A 20968-nucleotide genomic window follows, 5' to 3' on the forward strand; every position below is an offset into this window, starting at 1 on the left:
TGTCCCAGTTAAAACATAAAAACGTTTAATGAACTATACAAATTGAATCCAAGAGAAATTATATACAGATGTACATTAAAATGCCACCAAGCACCAAAAAGAACAGTCAAAGATTCATTCAGTGTCTTCAGTCATCGTCCTCCTCGTCCTCAGCAGGCAGCGGTCTGGACCTGCCAATGGCAAAATAACCCGGTCAGCAAAACAAAGACCGTTTCACAGCAACAGATTTCAGCAGCCTGACACCTTTAATCAAAGATTCTACTGAAGCTGCTCAGATTTAACAAACAAGCAGAGTGAAGCAACTGTTCATCCATCAGGGTCGTCAGTCAGTCCTGATCAGACACACAAAGCTCTGCTGTTTCTACAAAACCCTTTAAATTTGATAAACAACAACAAAATAATAAAATTGTAAAGAAGATAAAATCCTATTTTGCACCAATTTTACATACTTGAAGTTCAGATCATGTAGCACTGAGACATGACAGCACAGTAAACAAGGCCTTCAGACATGATTATCAGGGATCAGTGGACTCAACAACACATGAGCTGAACTGAGGGAGCAGGTGGCTTAATAAGTAACAAACTTCAGTTGCTGTTATCTACCTTCAGGAGAAACAGCGAGAAGCTGTTCACAGTGACAAGCCAGTTATAAGCTTCAAACACCGTAAGCTCAGAGGAAGTAAATATCTCAAAACTGCTGAAAATGAGATCAAAACCACATGCACAGAACAACCTCCGAGTTCTGCCCACAGCCACCCCAGCTTATGGTGGATCAGTGCTGTAACACTGACACAGATCTGTGGTCAGCTGCAATACACACTGAGTCCATGCTAGAGCTGCTACAAGCCATTAAATGGTGACTATATTGATAATCAGGTATTTATTATTTTGAGCTAAACTGCCACATATTCCCTGAGTTTACTAGCTGACGTCTCCCGAAGAAGAGTGCGCCTGAAACCTCTAATGTGTCTCAATTTAAGACATAAAACCTGAAAGTAACGTGACCTAACACAGCGGGCTGACATACTTCCTGCTGGCCTTTGACATCCCGCTGCCTCCGGCCTCTTCATCATCCTCCACCACCTGGGGCCTCTGGTTCTCCTTCTCTGGCTTCCTCGGGGGGCCGCCGAAGAAGTCTCCGATGCCCTTCTGCCAGGTCGGCGTGGGACGTGGACACACTGGGTTACCGCCAGCATATTTGTTCTTTGCTGTGAATTAGACATCATCATAATCTCAAAATCAGCTCCATCATTTGTTTGTTGTACTGTGTATTCTGAGTGTGATGCTGTGCTGAGACTGACCAGGTGTGGAGGACTGACTGCTGGACGAGGAGGAATTGGCCGAACTGGAGCCCAGAGACTTCCGGGGTGCAGAAGCTGCAACAGCTGCAGACACAATGAAACACTGATGACTGGATGTGTAATACAACGTGAGACAACGTGAGACAACCGTGTCATACAAGACAAACACGTGAACCAGTTTGACAGCACAGCTTCGATATAACATTGGAAAAAGCGAGTTAAGAGTTTCTAGGAAAGCTGTTTGAAAACAAAATGAAGCTCCAGTCCGATGGTCACCAGTCTCTGTATGTGTTGTCATGATAAATGGACATCTGAAATGGGTGTTTTAACGCAATATCTAAGCCTAGCCTTAAGAGTTAGATTTTAATTCATTTCAGTCCTGCTGGCTACGTTTAATTGCATGCCGAACTAACCAGAGGAACCATTCGATTTAGAAAATACAATCTGTCACAAATGTGCTCTCAACATCAAGCGAGGACGCTTTAAATTATGCTGCTTTTCCTGGGGTTTGGTACGACGTCCGCACAAAGACGCACCGCGGCGCTCAAAACTGGCGCCAGTTTGCAGGAGGCAAGATGCTTACCTTTGGAGAGGTAAAATAAAATGTCATCACATGAAACCGAACCAGAATACTACGATTGTGGACGTACAATCTTAGGTGACAGCACGTCTTCAATTTGTTTTTTAACAAACTGTTCGACGGCTCAGGGGGAATCGAGAGCTGACCGAGGATCCGTGTTGGCGGGAGGCTGTTGTTTCAACTATACAACACAACATGTGCCTACTATACTGACATTTGAATTTTTAGGTTATTTTTTAAAGAAAAATCGACATCATTTACATGAAAGACCTCTTGGAGGGAAACTGTTATTCGTTTCTACCTGCTTTGTTTGGCTTAAATGAGTGCGGTCCGGCCCACCAGACTTCAGCACAAAACTGTTATGCTCATGCACAAATGACCTTCTTTAAGCTGAATTCATAATACATGACTGGACTGTGTTACTTTACCTTTTCTGTACGACCCGGGAACACTGTCGGCTTTAGTCCTCACCATACTGATAGCGAGCTGTAAAGTTAAATGTTTCAAGACCCACTACACGTAAATGAATGAAGCGATGTGTCCCGCCTTAGTTTAAAAAGAACACAGCGGATGGGGCGGGAGATTTCTTCTTCTGTTTCCTATAACCTTGTAGTTTGGACTCAGATGATGTAATGCTGCCCTCTTCAGGTGGCTCGGTGTCAATACAGCCTTTACAACCTGCAATCCGCAAATTAATCCGCTTCTGTAATTTTATGTTTTAATGGTTTTATATTAGTTGTGTAGTCTTACGCATGTTTTTACGCAAAGTAGTTAGCTAATAACAAACATTAATTGAGCTGTTAATCAACTTAATTATTAAACCAAAGGTGGTATTGTTAAAGTATGTATTTACTTTGTATTTTATTTTATTTTATGTATTTTATGTTATTTTATTTTATGTATTTTACTATGAGGTTGGAGAAGCGGCTTGTGATCGGAGGGTCACCTGTTCGATTCCCCCACCGGACGGGCAGGAAAAATTTGGGTGTGGTGGAGTGATTAATGTGAAAAAATGCCCCCCCCTTCATTAGCCTGCTGATGTGCCCTTGAGCAAGGCACTTAACCCCCCCAATATGCTCCCCGGGCGCTTGATGCTGCCCACTGCTCCTGTGTGTGTTTCACTGCATGTAATTTGCAGGGTGTTGCATGTGTGTGTTCAACTAAGGATGGGATAAATGCAGAAGACGAATTCAGTGTGTGTATGTAACAATATATATACTGTCAATAAAGTGATTCTTCTTCTTCTTCTTCTTCTTCTTCTACATTCAGCCCGTTTGTTAGACTGTTTTCAATTACAGTTGGTGTCCATGGTACAGCCCAGCATTTGCATTGCTTATTGTAAACCATACATATTTGTAAAACTAAGTTCTGCTCTGCAATAAAGTCACCCTACACAAAAAAGTTATCCTTTTTGTCCCTCCCGGTTTCCGTAGTGGCGGTTCATTGGCTGCAGGCTGATCACAAAACAAAACCCCTCTAACAACTTGTCAGTTATTAAGGTCTCTTTCAGGGTATGTATGACGTGTTTTACAGAAAAGCCTGAATTAACTGAATCGGATCTGATAGTTAGTCCTTGTTTCGTGTTGTTTAACTCGACTTTATGGCTGTTCGGTAACTTTAAAACCTGCTATGGCTAATGTTGACTTCTGTTGTAGCTAGCATTAATGTTAAACTGTCAGCTAACGCTAACTAACTTTATCTGCTGTTGGTTAGCTTAACCAGCTCTTAGTGCCCGAATTAACTCGCTTCAGTTCTGATTACTGCTGGGTTTAATTCATACATAAACAAGTGAGCTCGTTGTTCGTATTTTTAAAAGTTCATCCAGATGATTTTCGTGTACCAAAAACACCCGAGTGGCAGCTGTTGGTAGTCTTAGCTAACGGATCCCTCACTGTCAGTTAACCTGTTTATTACGTTATCAGCTGTTCAGTCTGTGCGGGCAAAATAAAGATGGAAATCTAAGTTATTTGTGGAGATATCACCTGTTGCTTTCACGTCCCGTTTTCTTCTGTTTGTTTGTGTGAGAATGCGTTCTCATGTCATCCAATAGGACGTACAGCCCATTAGCATATGATCCCCTCTGTGGACACCGGGATAGACAGACACACAAACACACACGAGCAAAGCTCTCACACACAGTTCACACAGAGGCAGAGAAGGACAAGAGGCCGAATCTCCCAGAGGACAAAGATCCACGTCCAAACAGCTGAAAAGAGTAGGGAGACAGAGACGTGTCCAAGGACGGCTGATGCACAGAGAATCCTGAGTGGGAACGGAAGGAAGAGACGTCATGGAGAGCGAGAAGCTCCAAAATGTTGGAGCTGCTCAGCGACTGTAATACTTCACAAAGAAAAACTGATAGTTCATTTTAATTTTAACACGTGTGTGTGTGTGTGTGTGTGAATGTCTGTGTCCAGGTGTTGTCATGGAGGAGGTGACCCGCCTGGTTTCAACAGGAGACACCGTGAAGATCTGGGATGCAGTTTCCATGGCACCACTGGAGCAGTTTAACCCACACAGCATAAGCCACCCTGTTGCACAGGCCTGCTGGAGCTCCAACAGTATCCTGATGGATGGATGGATTGTGTGTCCATCGAGGGCTTCCTGAAGCCCAGGGTGATTTGGGTTTTTTTCTGTCTCAGATACCACCTAATAACAAAAGATTTCATAAAGCCTGTGTAAACTGGGGATGTTTGGCCTTGACCGGTTCCTTCAGACCAGTACCTGGTGAGTGCCAGCAGCAGCGGAGACAAACTGGTGGTTTCCAGCCTCAAATCGACTCCTGTTCCTGTGGTGGAACTGGCGGAGGGGGTGAGTGTGCAGCTTTTCACTGTGAACACAATGTTGTTGATGTCAGAAACACATAAGGTAAAGAAAACACATAACGGTAAAGGTCTGTTCTCACAAGTCAGCGAGCAGGAGTTTAGTCCTCATCCTCACTAATGACGGCTCTTTGTGATCATCCGTTCAGAAAAAACAAACCCGTGTGTGTCTGAGTTCGTCATCTCAGTTTCTGGTCAGTGGAGGTCTGGATCACTGTGTTCACATCTGGGACCTCAAGACCAAAAGACTGCACCGCTCCCTCAAGGTAAGACCTCACTGAGGATGGGAGTCAAACATCACGTACTCGGCATCTGAAGAGCTGACTCAGCGGATTGTAGGAAAAGGTTTGTTTTGCGTTTGCTTGCTGAGGTGCTGAACAGCCTCATGGTGTTCAGTCTGGACTGCTGTGAGTCTCTTAGAGGTGTGGGGTCTCCCTCTGTCTCTCAGGACCATAAGGAAGAGGTGACCTGTGTGTCCTTTAATGCCAATGACAGCTACATCGCTTCTGGCTCCACCAGTGGAGATCTGGTCCTCCACAGTCTGACCACCAACCTGTCCAGCAAAGCCTTCGGCCACGGCAGCAACCAGGTGACACTCTGTGGCTCACTGTGTGTGTGTGTGTGTGTGTGTGTGAGAGAGAGAGACAGCTGCTCCTGTGTTCATCTGCAGTTTAGTTAAATCTGCAGAAATCTTCTGTTGTCACTCAGCGTCAGCCTCTGGTTGCATCTTCCCTGTCAGTCCGGGACGTTTGCTTTGTCGTTTACCTTCAGGAAATCCTAAAGGATTAATGGACTCCTTCCTTCCTCCTTTCCGTCTTGCTGCTGGCGTTTCTCTTCTAGCTTTTTGTCAGTATCTAAATGAGACGTTTGTCTTGCTGTTTCTGGCTGTTGTCCAGTCCACTGTGTTCAGTTTGCAGCACAGTCGAAACGTGAAGATTAACAGAATTCCTGTTTCTTATCTTCAGCCCATCCATGAGCTGAGGCTGTCCTCGCTGAAGCGCTCCCTGCTGGGCAGCGTGTCCGACAGCGGCACTGTGGTCCTGTGGGACTCCAACACCCAGAAGGAGATCCACGTGTTCGACAGCGCCCACAAAGCCCCGGGCTCCGGCTTGGCCTTCTCCCCCGCCAGCGAACTGCTGGTGGTCAGCGTCGGTCTGGACAAGAAGATCGTCTGCTACGACACGGCCAGCAAGATGTAAGACGGGTCTTTACAGAGTTTCTGCTTTGTTTCCAATCCAACATCAGTGCACAGATGGGGAGATGACTGTGTGTTCTAATTAACCAATCAGCAGTCTGCTGTGTTTTAACTCCACCTTTCAGTATCAAATCAGCTGAGGGTGATGAAAAATAGTAAAGGAATGGAGCAGCTCTATGGGTGCTATCAACAGCTTTTGACAATAAAACACAAAAATAACTTATGTGAAACAAATATCACAGATTGGCATCAAAAAACATCGATTACACGTTAGTCTCTTTCAGTTGAGGAATTTATCAGCTGTCGCACCGAGTCGGGAAGCTGTCAAAGACTCATCCTCTCCTTTAAATTCCAGCTCAGTGAAAAGTCTCGGTTTCAGTTTTCGCCTGTCTGTGTGTGTGTGTGTGGACAGTATATCAGGTGTACAATGTGTGTCTCCAGTGTCCTGAGGTCCATCCGGGTAGACAGTCCATTGACCTCGGTAGACTTCACTCTGGACGGTACTGGTCTGGTAGTGGGGTCCACTCAGGGGAAGATCTACCAGTACGACCTGAGGAACTCCAGCTCCCCCACCAGGATTACTGTGGCACATAAAACCTCAGTGACCTGCCTGCGCTTCCAGAGCAGCAGCAGCAGACACAAGGTACCAGCAGCATTAAACGTTAGGCTACCCAAGTATTTAGTGTGTAGTATGTGGTATTGTGAGATTTAAACAACCTTCTACTTTCCAGCAAAAACTTTAGTCTCTTACATTCTGGTCCAAACTCATCAGCACATTCTGTGGGACGTTTCAGCTGCAGGAATGAAAAGTTGCAGTTAAAAACCCGACAGGAGAAGCCTCGTGTTCATTTGTGTTGTTTCTCTCTTCCACTCCAGTCCAGCAAACTGGGCTCCACCAAGATCGGCAGTTCTAAGAGATCCTCAACCAAGCTGCTGAACAGCCAGCCAGACTCCGCCCCCAGCACAGGCCACGCCCCCCACAGAAAGGTGACAAGTACAGGTCAGTTCATCCCACTGGTTCCTGTCAGCGTGTCACATGAGATGCAGTCGACAGAGAAATAATCAGTAGCTCTTCTGGTAATCAGTGAATCTTTTCAGTCACTTATTAAACAAATGTGGCACATTCTCAGTTTGCAGCTTCTCAAATGGGAGGATTTGCTGCGTTTCTTTGTTTTATGTCAGTGTGAACTGACTTTGGTTCAGACGTTTATGCTCTGGACGATGAATTCAAGTGTTACCTCAGTAAGCTGAGTGTTGTGTCCAGCAGGGGGCGCTACTGCAGGTGTGGGGGAGGCTGAAGGCCAGCAGGGGGCAGAGCAGCTTCCTGTCGTAGAGAAGTTCAGCACCGTTGGACGAAACAGTTTGGACGTCTTCTCACCCGCTCGGGAAGGTCAGACGTCAGATGCTCCCTTCACTGCCTTCGTAAAGCTGTGCTTCCCTATAATCCAGTCAGCGAAGGAGCAATGCATACACGCTTTGCCGTGGTTGGAAGATGTTGTGATGTCAGAGGCTCCACCTGTCAGTCTGCAGTGTGTGCTCGCTCTTTATTAGGATTATTGATATTGATTGGCTTTTTCATCCGTCGGTTTGGTTAAAAAGAAAAAAGTTATGCGGGATTCTGGATTCTTTTCTGATAAAGTCACATCGCAGACACCAGAGAAATGATTTCAGTGTTTTCTTTACTGGTTGTTGGGTTCAGCACTTAAACACATCGGATACCCGTCTCTCTCTTCTATTTTGTCCAGACGCTAAGACCCAGGGGACGGCTGGAGACACACCGTTCGGGAGGACACACGGTACCACAGGAAACCACTCTGACTTTTTGACAGAAGTTGGTTTGAACGGTGCTGCTGGTTTTGGACTAACGTTCCTGCTGTGTTTCCATAGTTACCAGTTTGGAGATGCTGTCCAGAGACGGAGAAGGTCAGCAGGTCATAGGCCGAGCCAGTCTGGACATCTTCTCCCCTGTCAGAGAAGGTCAGACTTCCGTCACTGCACTGGTTTCTCCTGGTGGGGAGACAAGCTAGATGAGTAGCATCAAGACTTTGGTGTGAAGTCTGATGAATGTCCTCAGGTGATATGACTTGAGTCAGCAGCGGCTGGAGAGTTTGAAACTGAAACAAATCTGTCAGTGTGGAGTTTAAGAGAAAAGCGAACTGCGACTTCCTTAAGAAACCCTCGTTTGTTTTCATTTAGATGGGAATCGTTGTGTTTCAGACTCGCACCGTAAGACTCCCCTGGGAACGCCTCTGGTCGCCTCTGCGGGGCGATGCTACAGCCCGCTGTCCACCTTCCAAACCCCTCCACCAATCAGAGAGGAGGAGCCGATCCCTGCCGCAGCAGCTGAGTCATGTGACTCCAGAAAGGTGCTGACCTCCGTGAAACCACCTTCAGAATAAAGTACAAGGTGTGTGCTGTACACGCTGCTGGAGTACTGTGTCGTGTATGTCTTGTTTTACAGTCCGACAAAGCCAGTAGCTCCAGCCTGGAGGGGGAGGGTCAGACCACGCCCACATCATCCCAGCAGACCAATTACAATCAGCCAGCCCCACCCTTCTTCACTCCAGATCCCGGCCTCAGGAGAGCCAATGGTATTCAAGCTCAGCTGAGCTATGACTCACCTGTCCAGGGAGCTCCACCCACCACAGCAGGTAGAGGAAGGCACCAGGACTGTGTTATTGTGCACTGCTCACACTTACTTCAGACACCTTCAGGAAATAAACAAAAACGACGTGTGCCAACAGCATCGTAAACAATATGAACTAATTTTGGATGGCGTCTCAGGCTGCAGAGTTTAGTGCAGAATGTAACAAGCAGCACGCAGGCACATCGCGACAGACGTCCGCCACTTCAAAGTGAGTCTTAAAGGAGTATTTTGGTGTATAAATGATAGACCTGCCAAAGGTTTTGGAACTGGTCCAGTAGATCACCTCAGCTGGCTGTGGGAGAAGCTTCAGCCACATGGCTGGAGATCAGGGAGTAAACAGAGCTGTGTGTTGGCGAGCGGCTCAGTGTGTGTTAATTACACAGGAAGTGGTTTCAGGTGACTGTCTGTACATCCTGCACCTTCAGGTCCAGCTCTGTCGGCGGCTGTTTCCTCCTCTCTGTCCCAGAACATCGCAGAGGCGGTTGGACAGGCAGGAGCTGCTCCTCTCACCTCCCTGCAGATCCACTTCATTCAGAACATGATTCATGACACTCTGGAGGACTTCAGGTTCGTTCGCTACCTTTGACTTCCTTTAAAGGCGATGAAATAACTGAGGGAGGAGAAACTGTGTGATCCTAACGGTCTGGATGTGTCTCCTTCTCTTCAGGGACGCCTGCCACAGAGACATCGTCAACCTGCAGGTGGAGATGGTCCGACAGTTTTACGTCCAGCTGGTGAGAACCATCACAGACGTTCTGCCTTTGTGTTGTCCTCTTTCCTCTGGTCGTCGTCTTCATTTGGTGTCTGGTGACGTGTTGTGTTTCAGAATGAGATCCACAGTCTGATTGAGAAATACTCAGTGAACGAGTCTCTGGTGGAGGAGATCGAGAGGCTGAAGGAGGAGAACCGCAGGCTGAGGGCCAACTACTGACCCACCACAGCAGCGTGGCAGGAGGAGCTGTCCCGCCCTGAGCCCAGTCTCTCAGGCAGAGCTTCTGCTTGGCCTACAGACGCCCTCAGTCTTCAGTCAGAAGTGGAGAACGCTGTCTCGCCGCTGACTGAAGACGACTAACAAACTTTCTCCCTCGTCGCCTCCTGTTGCTGAGGACAACTGCAGCAAAGAACGAACAGACGGTGGAATAAAACGTCCAGCCGAGTCCATCAAACTTCTATAAACATTTTTCGGTATTGCAATATAAAAAAGAAAAAACAATTTACTGCTTCAGTCTGAGGACGTCGCTAACAGTCGCTTACACTTTCAGAGGGACATTTTCTTACATTGTCAGCAGCTGGCTGGTTCATGTGTGCCTGTATCTTGTTTTTATTAATAAACATTTTGTGCGTGAAGAATAAAAAAAGATTCGTACTGGAAATTAAAGCCGTTAAAGAACTCCTTTTTTGTGCCTTTAAATGATGAAAACAGATGTTTTCTTGAATTGTTAACTGGGTAATTTAAACAGGAAATGCTAAGAAAATCTAAAAAATAAACTTTATGTGTCACCTGAAAAGCTCACACCTGAAGGTTCTGTCTGTCAGGGTGACGACATAATCCTGATCCTGACACCTGCATGACCCACCCACAGGTACGAGTCCCTCTGGAGCTCAGCGTCAAAGTCACTTTGTTTCCTGATTCAGTTTATGTGTTTGAGTGTGAAACTTTGTGAACAGGCAGACTATTGAAAGTGAAGGAATATTTTATGTTGATAATTACATAACAATATGAAATGTTCTGCCGGGTTACAATACTACAAAAAATAAATTTTCCCACGCCACTGGTTGTTACGCATTTAATAAATAAAATAACATAACGTAAAATTTGAAAATCGTGACATACTATAAGTATTGTTTATGCTTGGTATAGTTTCTTTTAAAAACTATCAGTATCCCCGTACTTTACTTGGTATATTTTCACTCGACTTTTCTGCACTCTTGTTTTACCATCCTTGTGCTGCTGTGACTGAGAATTTCCCCGCTGCAGGATTAATAAAGACCCATCTTATCTTACCTTATTAAGCGTACGTCCTGGGAGTGAGGCGTCCTCTAAGTGGGTGTGCGCATGTGCGGAAGCTGCTGCGGACCGGATGTTGTCCGTTTTGGCGGATTACCATCTGTGCGTGTTGTTCTTTGATTGTTTACTTGTCGACGTTGAGCTTGCCGTTAATCGTAACAAAGCGCGCCCACAGACGAGCACGAGACGAGTTTTATCGGCTTTAGTGGGGTCACGCCGGTCAGTGTGACGAGTTTACAATACTGAACTTTGTGCCCGGAAGCAGCTGCATGAGGACACCAAGACAGGTGAGAGGATAACGTAAGATAACCTGCAGTCTGAAATTTCATCAAAGTGTGTATTTACGTCGCGTGGGTGCTGTTAGCGCGAGTGTCTGCGTGTCACACGTGCTCGTCTGTTTGCAAAGCTCGAGGAGGCTTCGCGTCTTGGATTCCTTCATTGGTTCAGCTCCCCTCCGACGAAGATCCTACGCTTTAAACGTCAAGTCGTTTGAGGAGTCTGACGTGCTGCCGGGTCTCAGCAGGGGAAGACGTTTTCAGGCCTTTTATTATCGGCGCGTTTACGTGTAAGTACCACGTGAGATGCCTTTAATGTCGCAGCTGAGTGCAGGGTCGCTCAGGGTTTATCAGTTATTTACTCCGTAAGAGCAGTAGTCGGAATGATCTACCTAATGCCGAGGAACCAGACTGTCTCAGACTGTCCACATGGTAACCGTGTCCTCTGTGTCCTGCAGCGGGGACCGATGGCGAACCCTCTGAGGGCTGAAGTGATCCAACTCTATAAAAATGTGAGTCTGAACTTTTCTGATTCCAGACTAAATGTTTTCTTTCTCAGATTTTCAGTGCAGGAATTCAGTTGTTATCAAGTGTGAGAGACTTAATTTAAAAAATGTGCTGTGGGACCATTGGGGACATGAAAATAGAAGAATAACAATTTATTTTGAATGCAATAATGAGGAAGTTTGTGATAAAAGTGAGATGAAATGACTCCTTCTTACAGCAAGACAAGATTCTTGTTAAATGTGAATATTCTGCTGCTGCGGTTCTGCAGCTTTTCTGTGTCGACTTCACAAGATCTTTTAATACAGAAGCGTGTATGAGAAGGAGATCAGATCATCCCAGACTTTATTCTCCGTACATACAAAAAAATAATCATTACATAAGAGCGACGTTGACGGATCTCCTTCCTGTGCGACTCCACAGCTCCTCTACCTCGGACGAGAGTATCCTAAAGGGGCCGACTACTTCAGGGACCGTCTGAGAGCAGCGTTTGCTAAAAACAAAAGTGTGCAGAACCCGGAGCAGATCAAGGAGATGATCGGCCGGGGTGAGTACGTGGCCAGAGAGCTGGAGGCGCTTTACTACCTGAGGAAATACAGAGCCATGAAGAAACGCTACTACGAGGAATAAAAGCTCCTGCAGACGCTGTCCCGACGACTGTCCCGACGACTGTCCCGGAGACAAAATGAGACAAAAACCTGAGAGGGAATTTAAAAAACTTAGTTTATTTCAGTCTGACTGAACAGCAGACTGAAACGCTGTCCTCAAAACAAGAAAAACTGCAGCAGCGTGAGGTTTCATCCCTGAACAGTCGATTATTACTGAGAACAAACAAATAAAAGTCTATAAAGACGAGCTGTGAGGTGATGAGTTGTCCTTCAGACGCAGCGGGACAGGTGGAGGTCAGAGGGGGTTTGGGGCGAAGGCGTCGCCGTCAGCCAGGTTGGCCCTGCAGATCGGACAGGTGGTGTTATCCTGTCGGGTGGAGAACAGTCACACTCAGCGACATGTTGATCAACGGTCCACAACTCGACGTATTCACTTTATATTTTAGAAAAATACACACACCTGCAAGCAGACTGCAAAGCAAACTGCAAGCAGAGAACTTTTTTTTTTTCTTTTCATGAAAATTCATTTCTCAGCCAGTCACTCGTCTCCTCACGTCGATGGAAAGTCAGGTGAGCCTACAAAACCTACAAAACATCTATGGATGTTCACAGCAAAGCGGCATTAAACCAAAATCTTCACTGCAGCCGCTAAGTTGAAGTGGAGCCAGACGAGATGTGATGTCATGTGATGTCATGTGATGATGTCATGTGATGCGGGCTTCGGGGTCGCAGGTAAACACTGAGGCCGCGACTTCCCGCTGACTCGGACTCGTGCAGCCACTTCAGACGATTTCAGCTGCGCCGCCACAGTGAGGATTTCAGTTTGATGCCGTTTTGCTGAGAGCCTCCACAAATGTTTTGTGAAAGTTCGCTTGACCTTCCGGAGACATGAAGGTGAGCAGACACCAACCGAGTTTTCATTTTAGGTGAGCTTCTTCTTTAAAAAGTGTGTCTGAAAATAATTAATCGGTTCTTCAAAATAGCTGCACATGAAGCGATCAGACCGAACAGGACATAACGTGTTACCTTCAACCATCTGTCAATACACTTGACATGGTAGTCATGGAAACAGGACAACATCCTCAGCTTCTCCCCATCAGTGTAGTCACAGCAACAGATCTGACACCTGTTGGTCGACCAGCACAACACAGTCAGACACGAGCCACGTTAGCAGCAGTCAATGTCCACGTCCTGCTGTTGGACTCACTGCGTGTTTCCAGCGCTGCTGGCAGACTGGAAGGTTTTGGTGGGAAACCTCTGGATCTCCCTGCGACTCAACCTCCTGGTCATGACAGCACCTTGACGCTCCTCGAACTCCAGCAGAGCCTGAAAGATGAGTCAGTTTTTGTTTTGAATTTTATTTCGGGCTGCTGATCTGAGGAACAGAACGTCCTCACCTCGTAGTCGTTTCCCTGAAGGTTTTCTGAAATCTCAGGCAGGATGTTCCTCCGTCTGCCCCGCCCACGTCTTCTGTGCTGACCACTCAGATCTGAACAAAAAACAGACGGTGTTATGTACAGTAAACAGGCTGGTCGTCTTCCTGCCTGCTCGCAAGATGGTCGTCCTCATGACGCCAGATCAGCACCAGACACAGAACAGACCGGAAGACAGGCTGCGTCAGTCAGTGTAGCTCTGGTCTGTGAGACGTCAGGGGACAAACGAATAAAATGGCGTATTCTTAACCTGACGCTTTCCAAACCATCAAGGCGGTGCTCCGGTTAGCCTTCTGCAGTTGTCGCTCTCTGTGCAGTTTTTTGCAAGTGGCGGAGTCCGCCAGTCCTGCTCTGGGTTCACGTGACTTTCAGGGACACACGGGACCGACAGGAAATGCAGCATGTTGTCTTGATTTTGTGATGTGATCTGGCGGATATCAGCCCGTTTCCTGATGTGTAACGATGTGTCACAGCTGGCAGCTAGCAGCTAGCTCTCCCTCAGTAATGCTAATGCTAACAACACTTGCTGCTTCTTTTTGAAAGTTTGTTTGGATTCACCATAAAACACAAGCTGCTCCAATGCTACAGCATTTAACCACACCCACTGTTACCATGGTAACCAGCTGAGAGCAATGAAAAGCAGTCAACGTGCAGTTCTGATCTCACCGTCCTCGAAGGCGACCAGAGGAGAGACGGCAGCCAGCAGGTGAGGCATCCAGCTGGGCTCCACGTAGGAGGAGAACTGCAGGGAACAGGTCGCGGTTCTGTCATGTTCAAAAAACTTAACAAAATGGAAGGTTATGCTTTAAAACTGAAGAGGAGGTGAGAGTCTGTCTCACCCTGTGACGGCCCTCCTGATGGAGATGGTGGTGGTGCTGGTGTCTGCTGTGTGCCTCCTCTTGGTCAAACTGGGCCTGAGTGAGCAAAGAGCATCATGAACATTTTCACACTCTGCACAGGTGAGTTGCAGGTGAGAAGGGTCCTACCTGTAGACTTCGAGCCAATGCCTCGTCTTCCTCCACCTGCGCCAGGCGAACCACTGCCTCCTCATCGTCGCTGATGACGATCATCTCGGCTTCTGCTGCACAACGAAGAAGTCAGAGTGTAACCGGCGTAGGTCTGGTCCACGTGTAACCGAGCTCAAAGCAAAAAGGTTTTGTGTGTTTTGGAATCTCCTCCTCACCTGTCGAGGGGAGTCCTTGCTCGTCTTTCAGCCACCTCCTCTCCTCTGCAGTCAGGAAGGACAGAGAGTGAGAGGCGGGTGGTGGTGGAGACGGTGAGGCCGACATCGAACTTGGCCTCCTCCTCTGATCAAAATACAAAGGACCGGCTTCTGTTGTGGTGCCGACCACAGCAGACTCCCCCTCGTCCGTGTATTCTGATACAGGTGTGAGGCAGGAGGAGGAGGAGGAGGAGGAGGAGGAGGAGGAGGAGGACCCGGTCGACACAGGGTCCTCCAGCCAGGTGCCCAGTGGGAAGGTCTTCAGAGTTGAAGCTGGATCAAAGCTGTGACTCTGCTCTCCCCTCGCTGCAACCTGCAGCCGCCTGCGTTTGGATTTATGTGTAAAAACTCGTTCACTGAGGGCGGAGGCTTCAGGTGGTCCTGGAGAGCCGCCGACCGCCACCTGAGCACACAGGAACAGCAGTCAGCATCATCTGACGACGGCGAGAAGTCAGTACTGTGTGCTGCAACACGGGGACTTACAGGACTGAAATGTTCATCTGTGAAGCGAGCGCGGCTCCTGCGTTTGCCGAGTTTTGGGCTGAATTAAACACACAAGCAGATTTTTAGGTTGAATCAACAGGAAACTGACTGCTTATCAGTGGGCATCAAGATCCCAAGTTACCTCATACGTAGAAACACTAAACCAACACAAGAATAAATACAAACCAGCAAAAAGAAACCTTGTTGTCTTTTTTATGGTTGGTTTTGTTTGTTTTCTGACTTCTTCTGTGGTCCTGTATTAGTGATGCAGTTACTGCCTGGGACTGCTGATATCTGTTTTCTGTTCCACTTAATCTCCTTTTGGACGAGCACCTCTGTCCACCAGTCTGATGGCACTTTAACATGTCGGCCTCGTCGTGTCTGAATGCAATCTGCTGGACCGGAAGCCTTTCTGTAACGTTTCTGCACAAGTCTGAACTGAACGATGGCAGACTGAAGACGGAGATGAAATGTCTTAAAATGATTCCTGTAATAAGAGCATCCTCAGCTCAATCTTCATCTCTTCTACACAAATAAAATCAAATCAGTTTAATAAACCACAAGCTTCCCGCTCGCTCACCATCATCATCATCACTTATCTTCAAAGAAAAATCCACCAGTGACACAGAGAGAACAGAAAACAGTCTTCTTCCTTCTTGTGACACTTTTAACTCATGGCTGTTGACTCTCATTCTGCCTGCCTGTCTGCCTGTCTGTCTGTCTGTCTGTCTGCCTGCCCAGGCATAAATGTTCTGTCGTGTCTGACTGAAGCGGTGAAGAACACCAACACAAACTTCTCCTGTGTGAAGGACAAAAGGGCATCACTGTAACAGACTGATGAGTCCAGCTATTTGCTAACACTCCTGTCGTGTCACAAAGGAAGCACGAGGAGTCCTCGGGTGTCTCACTGATTTGTTGTTGTAATGAAGCTCGTTGATCAGTTATGGAAAAACCCAAACATGAAAACTGTTCCTTTCACTTTCTGTCTGACAGAACACAGGACGTACACTGATTTCTTAGCATTCGTTTCATTTTTGGATGTGTGCACCTGTCGGTAAATCGCCTTCATATTCCAACATCCACACTTAATGTTACATTAACCGAAAACTTACTTTAGAGAGTCGCAGTGTTCCTTGTATTAATAATTTTAAATATATATATTTGTAAGGACATGTTCGGCCCCAGCTGAGACCTTGTTACCTGGGTGTTTCTGGGACGATGGTGGTCAGATCGGGGTAGAGGACGGCAGCCGATTCGAGCAGGCAGGCCCGGTTCAGACCTACGGGACTGTCCGGCTCTGACGAACATAGGCTGTCTGCAAACGGATCGTTCATGGCCTCCTTCGGCACTGCTACACACCTGCTTCTTTACTCTGTAATCACCTCCAGTTCGCACTCATAACACCTAGACTCTGTGGACAATTCACCTGAGAGAGGATGAAGTGTTAGAGAATAGTTCGCGACGAATATTTAGCCGTAAGAAATCAGTGAAACAAACTCAGCAGCGTCCGCTTGTCACCTTAGAGCCAAAGCAGCTGCCCGCAGACGAACACGAACATAATTTTGCGTAAAAATCAATTAAACTTTAATGTTTTCAGTGATAAAAAAGATTATATAAGTGTTCTCTGTTTATCTTTACCCTTAAAACACTGTCGCCTTTTCGCTTTGTTAACGGACGGTACTCTGTGCACAAACAGGAAGTGCACTTCGAAACAAGAGCGAGGACTTCTTCGCTGCTTTACCGGCGGGTCGCTAACGACTTTACGGCGCATACCGCCCCCTACCGCACAAGAGCGTCAGTAGAGTCTGTTTCTTAAATTCTACCCACAAACTTTGTCCCGTAAATGTACAATAGCATGAAAACCTTCCGCCCTGAGATGCCTTCTGCTGAGGAAGAGCGTCCTGGTGACCCACTCCCGTCCTGCCTCTTAGACTTTATCGTTTAATCTCTTTCCCCTTCATACACAATGCAATGTCACACAATTCTCTCTACAGTTCAAGTTTGATGGGTAGCTCAAGTATTTTACTAAACAAATCACAAACTGAAGCATTGGGTAGAAAACATAACAGAAAAATAAAACCACATGTTCCTGGACATTGTTGGCCTCAGATGGAGGCAGCTGCTTGTGGAGACCACCAGTCTGTGAGCCAGCAGGAGGAGCAAAGGGCCCCCAGCAGCTGGATGTCCCCCATCACCTAAATGTTACGACTACTGAATGAAATGTAAAAATATTCATCTTTAAAAAAGGTTTTAAAAAATGTAACTACGCTAAATTATTCTATTTCTGAGCCTGACTTACAACACACTGATTCAAAACTTGCTATGAAGAAACCGACTGGAGACTTTAAAATAAAACACAGTGCACCAAACTGAGCTTTACAAAAACATTCATTTAATTATTCATGTTTATTATATAAACAGTGCAAGAGCAGGAACTGCCGAGTCACTACAGAATATAGTAAAACATACCTCAGCTACAGGAGGCACAACAGAATATTAGTTCAGATTATTAGATCAAACCAGGCAAAGAGTGGCTGAAATCACAACAGAACAGAAAATGTTGTTGCTGTGTGAGCTCTGTGAGCTCTGTAAATGTGTAACCATGACAACAGCAGAGGACTACAGCTCAATAAGCATGGTAACACCGACCTCGAACACTTTCTTGAAATAGGAACCAGCACTGTCTCCATGGCAACGGCAGGCTAGAACAGCATGGACTGCAGCGATTTGCGGACTGTGGCCATCTCCTGCTGTTGCTGTGGAAACGAACATCAACAACATGCATGTGACATCAGAAACGTCTGACACAATCCTTAACCGACATGTCAGTACACCCGTAACTCTCATTTTCTTTTAAGTAATCTTTGTGCTGTAAAAAGCCCATTTAAGCTGGCTGGCATCGGCGTGACTTCTCAGGGTCAAACTGATGTGTCGGCCTTAAAATCTAATGTAACTCACCGTGTCCATGAGGATCTTCTTCTGCAGGGTGGCCATCTCCTTCCTCAGCTCTTGTTGAGCATCCTGCAGGAAAGCATCATAGCTCTTCTCCATCTCCTCCACGTTCTGGAGGAAAAATAGGGAGGGCTTCAGTATTGAGACTTTTTGAGAGTTCAGGTGACAGAGTGACAAATACAGCTCACATCCATCTCATTTCCTCCCTGCAGCTGTACAATTCACTCAATTCATTCGTCAGTGGTCACTTCCATTTCCAAATGAACTTCATGCTGTGCGTCATGTTTCTGTTTCATGTTTCTGCAGGTGTCAGCAGAGTGCAACATAATGCATGGAAACAGTGAACGCGGCCACCTTGACAGACTGCTCGTAAAGCTCTCTGACAGTCTTCAGCTTCTGGTTCTGCACCACTCTGGCCTGCTGCAGGATCTTCTGCTGCTGTCTGAACAGATTCTACACAGAGGAAAGACAACTGACAGTCACAGACAAAACCCATGTCATCTCTCGGATCCATCAATAAATACAACCGTGATTCTACAATATAAACACTTTCTGATGTGTCTCTGAGCCCATGTAATAACATTCTCCATAACGTCATGTGTTTCGCAAAGTGGTGAACCTCAGTCCGTTCCACAAAAAAAAGTCATCTGTTGTAGTACAACTGTAGTAGTTAAACCTCAGATACCACAAACTACCACAGACTGAGATAACGCTTACCGCTTTTCCTCTGAAAGGCGAAATGCTGCTTTTGCCCCATCAAAGTTCTTTTTTTCCATATACTTATTTTCTAAGATTCCTCCTGAGTGATTTTACCCAGTCAAGGTGGTTGAATTTATTCTCATTTATTCTGTTGTGGCCAGTCCTCCCTCCAGCACAAACAGCCTCCAGCCGAGGTGATGAGTTCTAACCCTCAGGTCAAACCTGTCGCTCCATCTAACTAATCAAACAAGGAAGTGAACGCACGTTCAGCTTTTCCTCCTGCTCCTCAGCCCGCTGGGCTTCGGCCTCCCACTGCTGCAGCGCGGACGACACCTGCTGGGAGTACTGCTGGGTCATCTGCCTCCTGTCAACACACACGCATTTTATACTTTAAACAGTGGTGGAAAAATCATTCAGATCTTTCACCTCAGTAAAAGCAGTAACACCATGTGTAGAAATTAGGCCGCACCAAACACTTCAATATGCAGAAAAATAAAAAAAAAATATTTCAGCTGTTAGCCTTTGGTGCTCAGTTTGCAGGCAGACAACGGACATAAATCAGTTTGTTCTATTTTTTTTTCTTTCTTTTCAAATGAATTTCCTGCTGTTGCATGTTGTTTTCTTATCTTTTAACCTGCATTGGCGTCTTAATTTCTTTCACGTTTTTGTGGTTTTGCAGAAGTCAAAGTCAAACCTGTGGGAGTGGTACTTGTTCCACAGTTGCTCCAGTTTGTGCTGGCTTCCTTTCATGTAGTTCTTGGTCAGACACTCCAGACGTTTCCTCTTGGCCTGCATCACCTTGCTGATATCAGCTGGAAGCAAATCAGACAGCACTGCATCCCTTTCTGTCACACCACAGAACAGAGCTGGGCACAGTCAGCTCCGTCCAACAGTTAATGTACCGTGACATGGCATCAGCATCCCAGCAGGCACACACCCGCATGAAGCTGCTTACCTCCGAATTTCTCCAACATGGAATGTACCTCATTTCTGAAAGTGTGGGAACAGAACAAGAAACCTTATTTCATTAGCTAGTTGAGTCCACACAAATTACAGCTAAGTTACTGCACACACTCGGTCACTTCTAGTTAAATGAAGGTGAAATAAAACATGAATACTGAATACCCCACAGCACACGTCGACCCCTCCTCTTCAAAGTCAGCCGCAGGTCTCTTCTTGGCCAGTTTGTCCACCGTCGGAGTTTCATCTTGTGACAGTCATCAAAGTTCAGTTATCATCCTTTCATTAGCTCGACGGGTGTGGAAAGCTAACAGCAGCTAAAGCTAGAAACGCTCACCCTCTCTGACATCGTCCTCTGAACCGCTGAGCTCTTTCTTTTCATCTTCTGGAGTAAAATCAAAAACCTTTTTCTCTGGTTTCTCTTCAGGATGCTTTTTCTTCACCTGTCTTCTCGCTGTTGCCATTTTCCCAATCTGGTCCGTCATTACAGATATAACACCAGCTAATCTCAAAGTTTTTCAACCCTCCACTAGCAGACCACACACGCTGGATTCTGCCAAAGGCGGCTAACGATACCCCGGCTATGCTATCAGCTAGCAGTAGCTTAGCGTTTGCTGCTAATGTAACCAGCTAGCATTTGACAAAAGTCATTAACACACCAACACAACTTAATTTCACTTAAGTTCCGAAATCCAGCAGACCTCCGTTCCAGCCTCCGTCTTTATTGCTGCGTCCTGAGTGAAGCCAGACTCCGATGGTTGCAACGCAATCTATGCGAGCAAAGCTAACCGAGCTAGCGTCGTGTTCCCGCCACAAACAGACGGAGGCCCCCGATTAAAGGAGCATACCGGTGTTTTATGTGGCGCCAGTGGCAGAGGAAGTTTTCAGTTTTCAGTACTAATGCCACACTCGTGTGTAAAAGTCCTGCGCTGAAAATGTTGCTTAAGTAAAAGTACATAAATATAATCAGAAATATGAACTTGGTACTAAAAGCATTCAGTCAGGAAAATGTCCTCTGTAACTGCTGTACGATTAACGTGGGTCTGTCGATTTGAGATGGAACTCATTTTGACTTAAAGTAATTATCATTATTTTCTCCATTTATCAACTGATTGTTTGGTTTGTAAAAATTCTGAAACTAGTAAGACCCATAAATACCTGCCCTGTTAAAGCACTTACTACCAAATGAGACACAACGGATTTATGGAACAGTTTAGCACAAAACACACAAGGTCTGATCTGAAAAATAACTCCACTAAACCCTTATGCTCCAAGAGAT

At 46.3% G+C, this 20968-nt stretch overlaps 5 protein-coding genes across 11 annotated transcripts; 2 read left to right on the forward strand and 3 right to left on the reverse strand.

Annotated features, from left to right (window-relative positions):
* Window positions 1-8: 8 nt before the first annotated feature.
* Window positions 9-2469, reverse strand: pclaf (PCNA clamp associated factor). The gene is made up of 4 exons (XM_046393156.1): window positions 2310-2469; window positions 1302-1385; window positions 1028-1208; window positions 9-170 (listed from the first exon to the last, which is right to left on the reverse strand). The coding sequence occupies exons 1-4, from the start codon at window positions 2353-2355 to the stop codon at window positions 128-130; spliced, it is 354 nt and encodes a 117-aa protein (XP_046249112.1). The 5' UTR covers window positions 2356-2469; the 3' UTR covers window positions 9-127.
* Window positions 2470-3253: 784 nt separating this feature from the next.
* nedd1 (NEDD1 gamma-tubulin ring complex targeting factor) lies at window positions 3254-9936 on the forward strand. Of its 4 annotated transcripts, none has more exons than XM_046393129.1 (16): window positions 3254-3392; window positions 4299-4442; window positions 4598-4692; window positions 4853-4969; window positions 5152-5292; window positions 5669-5898; window positions 6340-6541; window positions 6775-6898; window positions 7163-7288; window positions 7644-7694; window positions 7786-7875; window positions 8095-8264; window positions 8360-8549; window positions 8971-9112; window positions 9213-9279; window positions 9372-9936. In XM_046393129.1, the coding sequence occupies exons 2-16, from the start codon at window positions 4307-4309 to the stop codon at window positions 9474-9476; spliced, it is 1986 nt and encodes a 661-aa protein (XP_046249085.1). In that variant the 5' UTR covers window positions 3254-3392; window positions 4299-4306; the 3' UTR covers window positions 9477-9936. The 4 variants fall into 4 exon arrangements, with proteins under 4 accessions (XP_046249085.1, XP_046249087.1, XP_046249086.1 ...); XM_046393131.1 differs by having other exon boundaries at window positions 8116-8264; XM_046393130.1 differs by having other exon boundaries at window positions 7166-7288.
* A 705-nt stretch (window positions 9937-10641) lies between these two features.
* Window positions 10642-12187, forward strand: lyrm5b (LYR motif containing 5b). Its single transcript, XM_046393157.1, has 4 exons — window positions 10642-10840; window positions 10960-11118; window positions 11287-11340; window positions 11756-12187. Exons 3-4 carry the CDS (start codon window positions 11296-11298, stop codon window positions 11960-11962), a joined length of 252 nt encoding a protein of 83 aa, XP_046249113.1. The 5' UTR covers window positions 10642-10840; window positions 10960-11118; window positions 11287-11295; the 3' UTR covers window positions 11963-12187.
* Window positions 12037-16869, reverse strand: si:ch211-59o9.10 (uncharacterized protein LOC561841 homolog). Of its 4 annotated transcripts, XM_046393138.1 has the most exons (12): window positions 16717-16841; window positions 16597-16612; window positions 16279-16504; window positions 15079-15136; window positions 14557-14998; window positions 14360-14454; window positions 14213-14287; window positions 14040-14115; window positions 13338-13429; window positions 13148-13266; window positions 12967-13066; window positions 12037-12307 (listed from the first exon to the last, which is right to left on the reverse strand). In XM_046393138.1, the coding sequence occupies exons 3-12, from the start codon at window positions 16410-16412 to the stop codon at window positions 12236-12238; spliced, it is 1263 nt and encodes a 420-aa protein (XP_046249094.1). In that variant the 5' UTR covers window positions 16413-16504; window positions 16597-16612; window positions 16717-16841; the 3' UTR covers window positions 12037-12235. The 4 variants fall into 4 exon arrangements, with proteins under 4 accessions (XP_046249094.1, XP_046249093.1, XP_046249095.1 ...); XM_046393137.1 differs by lacking the exon at window positions 16597-16612 and having other exon boundaries at window positions 16717-16869; XM_046393139.1 differs by having other exon boundaries at window positions 14360-14451; window positions 16597-16761.
* Window positions 16870-17448: 579 nt separating this feature from the next.
* Window positions 17449-20532, reverse strand: sycp3 (synaptonemal complex protein 3). The gene is made up of 8 exons (XM_046393150.1): window positions 20027-20532; window positions 19855-19936; window positions 19685-19719; window positions 19424-19541; window positions 18994-19093; window positions 18385-18483; window positions 18037-18141; window positions 17449-17834 (listed from the first exon to the last, which is right to left on the reverse strand). The coding sequence occupies exons 1-8, from the start codon at window positions 20172-20174 to the stop codon at window positions 17781-17783; spliced, it is 741 nt and encodes a 246-aa protein (XP_046249106.1). The 5' UTR covers window positions 20175-20532; the 3' UTR covers window positions 17449-17780.
* Between the last annotated feature and the right edge of the window lie 436 nt (window positions 20533-20968).

This window comes from Scatophagus argus, chromosome 7 (assembly GCF_020382885.2).
Source record: "Scatophagus argus isolate fScaArg1 chromosome 7, fScaArg1.pri, whole genome shotgun sequence".
NCBI lineage: Eukaryota > Metazoa > Chordata > Actinopteri > Scatophagidae > Scatophagus > Scatophagus argus.

Coding starts and splice junctions, on each gene's coding strand:
- pclaf (XM_046393156.1), bottom strand. CDS start 2,355: ATGGTGAGGACTAAAGCCGACAGTGTTCCCGGGTCGTACAGAAAAG. Junction 1,386..2,309: donor TCCCGGGTCGTACAGAAAAG/GTAAAGTAACAC, acceptor TTGTGTCTGCAG/CTGTTGCAGCTTCTGCACCC. Junction 1,209..1,301: donor CAGTCAGTCCTCCACACCTG/GTCAGTCTCAGC, acceptor TCTAATTCACAG/CAAAGAACAAATATGCTGGC.
- sycp3 (XM_046393150.1), bottom strand. CDS start 20,174: ATGACGGACCAGATTGGGAAAATGGCAACAGCGAGAAGACAGGTGAAG. Junction 19,937..20,026: donor AGAGGACGATGTCAGAGAGG/GTGAGCGTTTCT, acceptor GACTGTCACAAG/ATGAAACTCCGACGGTGGAC. Junction 18,142..18,384: donor TTTACGAGCAGTCTGTCAAG/GTGGCCGCGTTC, acceptor TTTTTCCTCCAG/AACGTGGAGGAGATGGAGAA.
- nedd1 (XM_046393129.1), top strand. CDS start 4,307: ATGGAGGAGGTGACCCGCCTGGTTTCAACAGGAGACACCGTGAAGATC. Junction 5,899..6,339: donor TACGACACGGCCAGCAAGAT/GTAAGACGGGTC, acceptor GTGTGTCTCCAG/TGTCCTGAGGTCCATCCGGG. Junction 9,280..9,371: donor GACAGTTTTACGTCCAGCTG/GTGAGAACCATC, acceptor GTTGTGTTTCAG/AATGAGATCCACAGTCTGAT.
- lyrm5b (XM_046393157.1), top strand. CDS start 11,296: ATGGCGAACCCTCTGAGGGCTGAAGTGATCCAACTCTATAAAAAT. Junction 11,341..11,755: donor TGATCCAACTCTATAAAAAT/GTGAGTCTGAAC, acceptor GCGACTCCACAG/CTCCTCTACCTCGGACGAGA.
- si:ch211-59o9.10 (XM_046393137.1), bottom strand. CDS start 16,412: ATGAACGATCCGTTTGCAGACAGCCTATGTTCGTCAGAGCCGGACAGT. Junction 14,116..14,212: donor ATCAGGAGGGCCGTCACAGG/GTGAGACAGACT, acceptor TGTTCCCTGCAG/TTCTCCTCCTACGTGGAGCC. Junction 13,430..14,039: donor TCTGGTCGCCTTCGAGGACG/GTGAGATCAGAA, acceptor TTTTTTGTTCAG/ATCTGAGTGGTCAGCACAGA.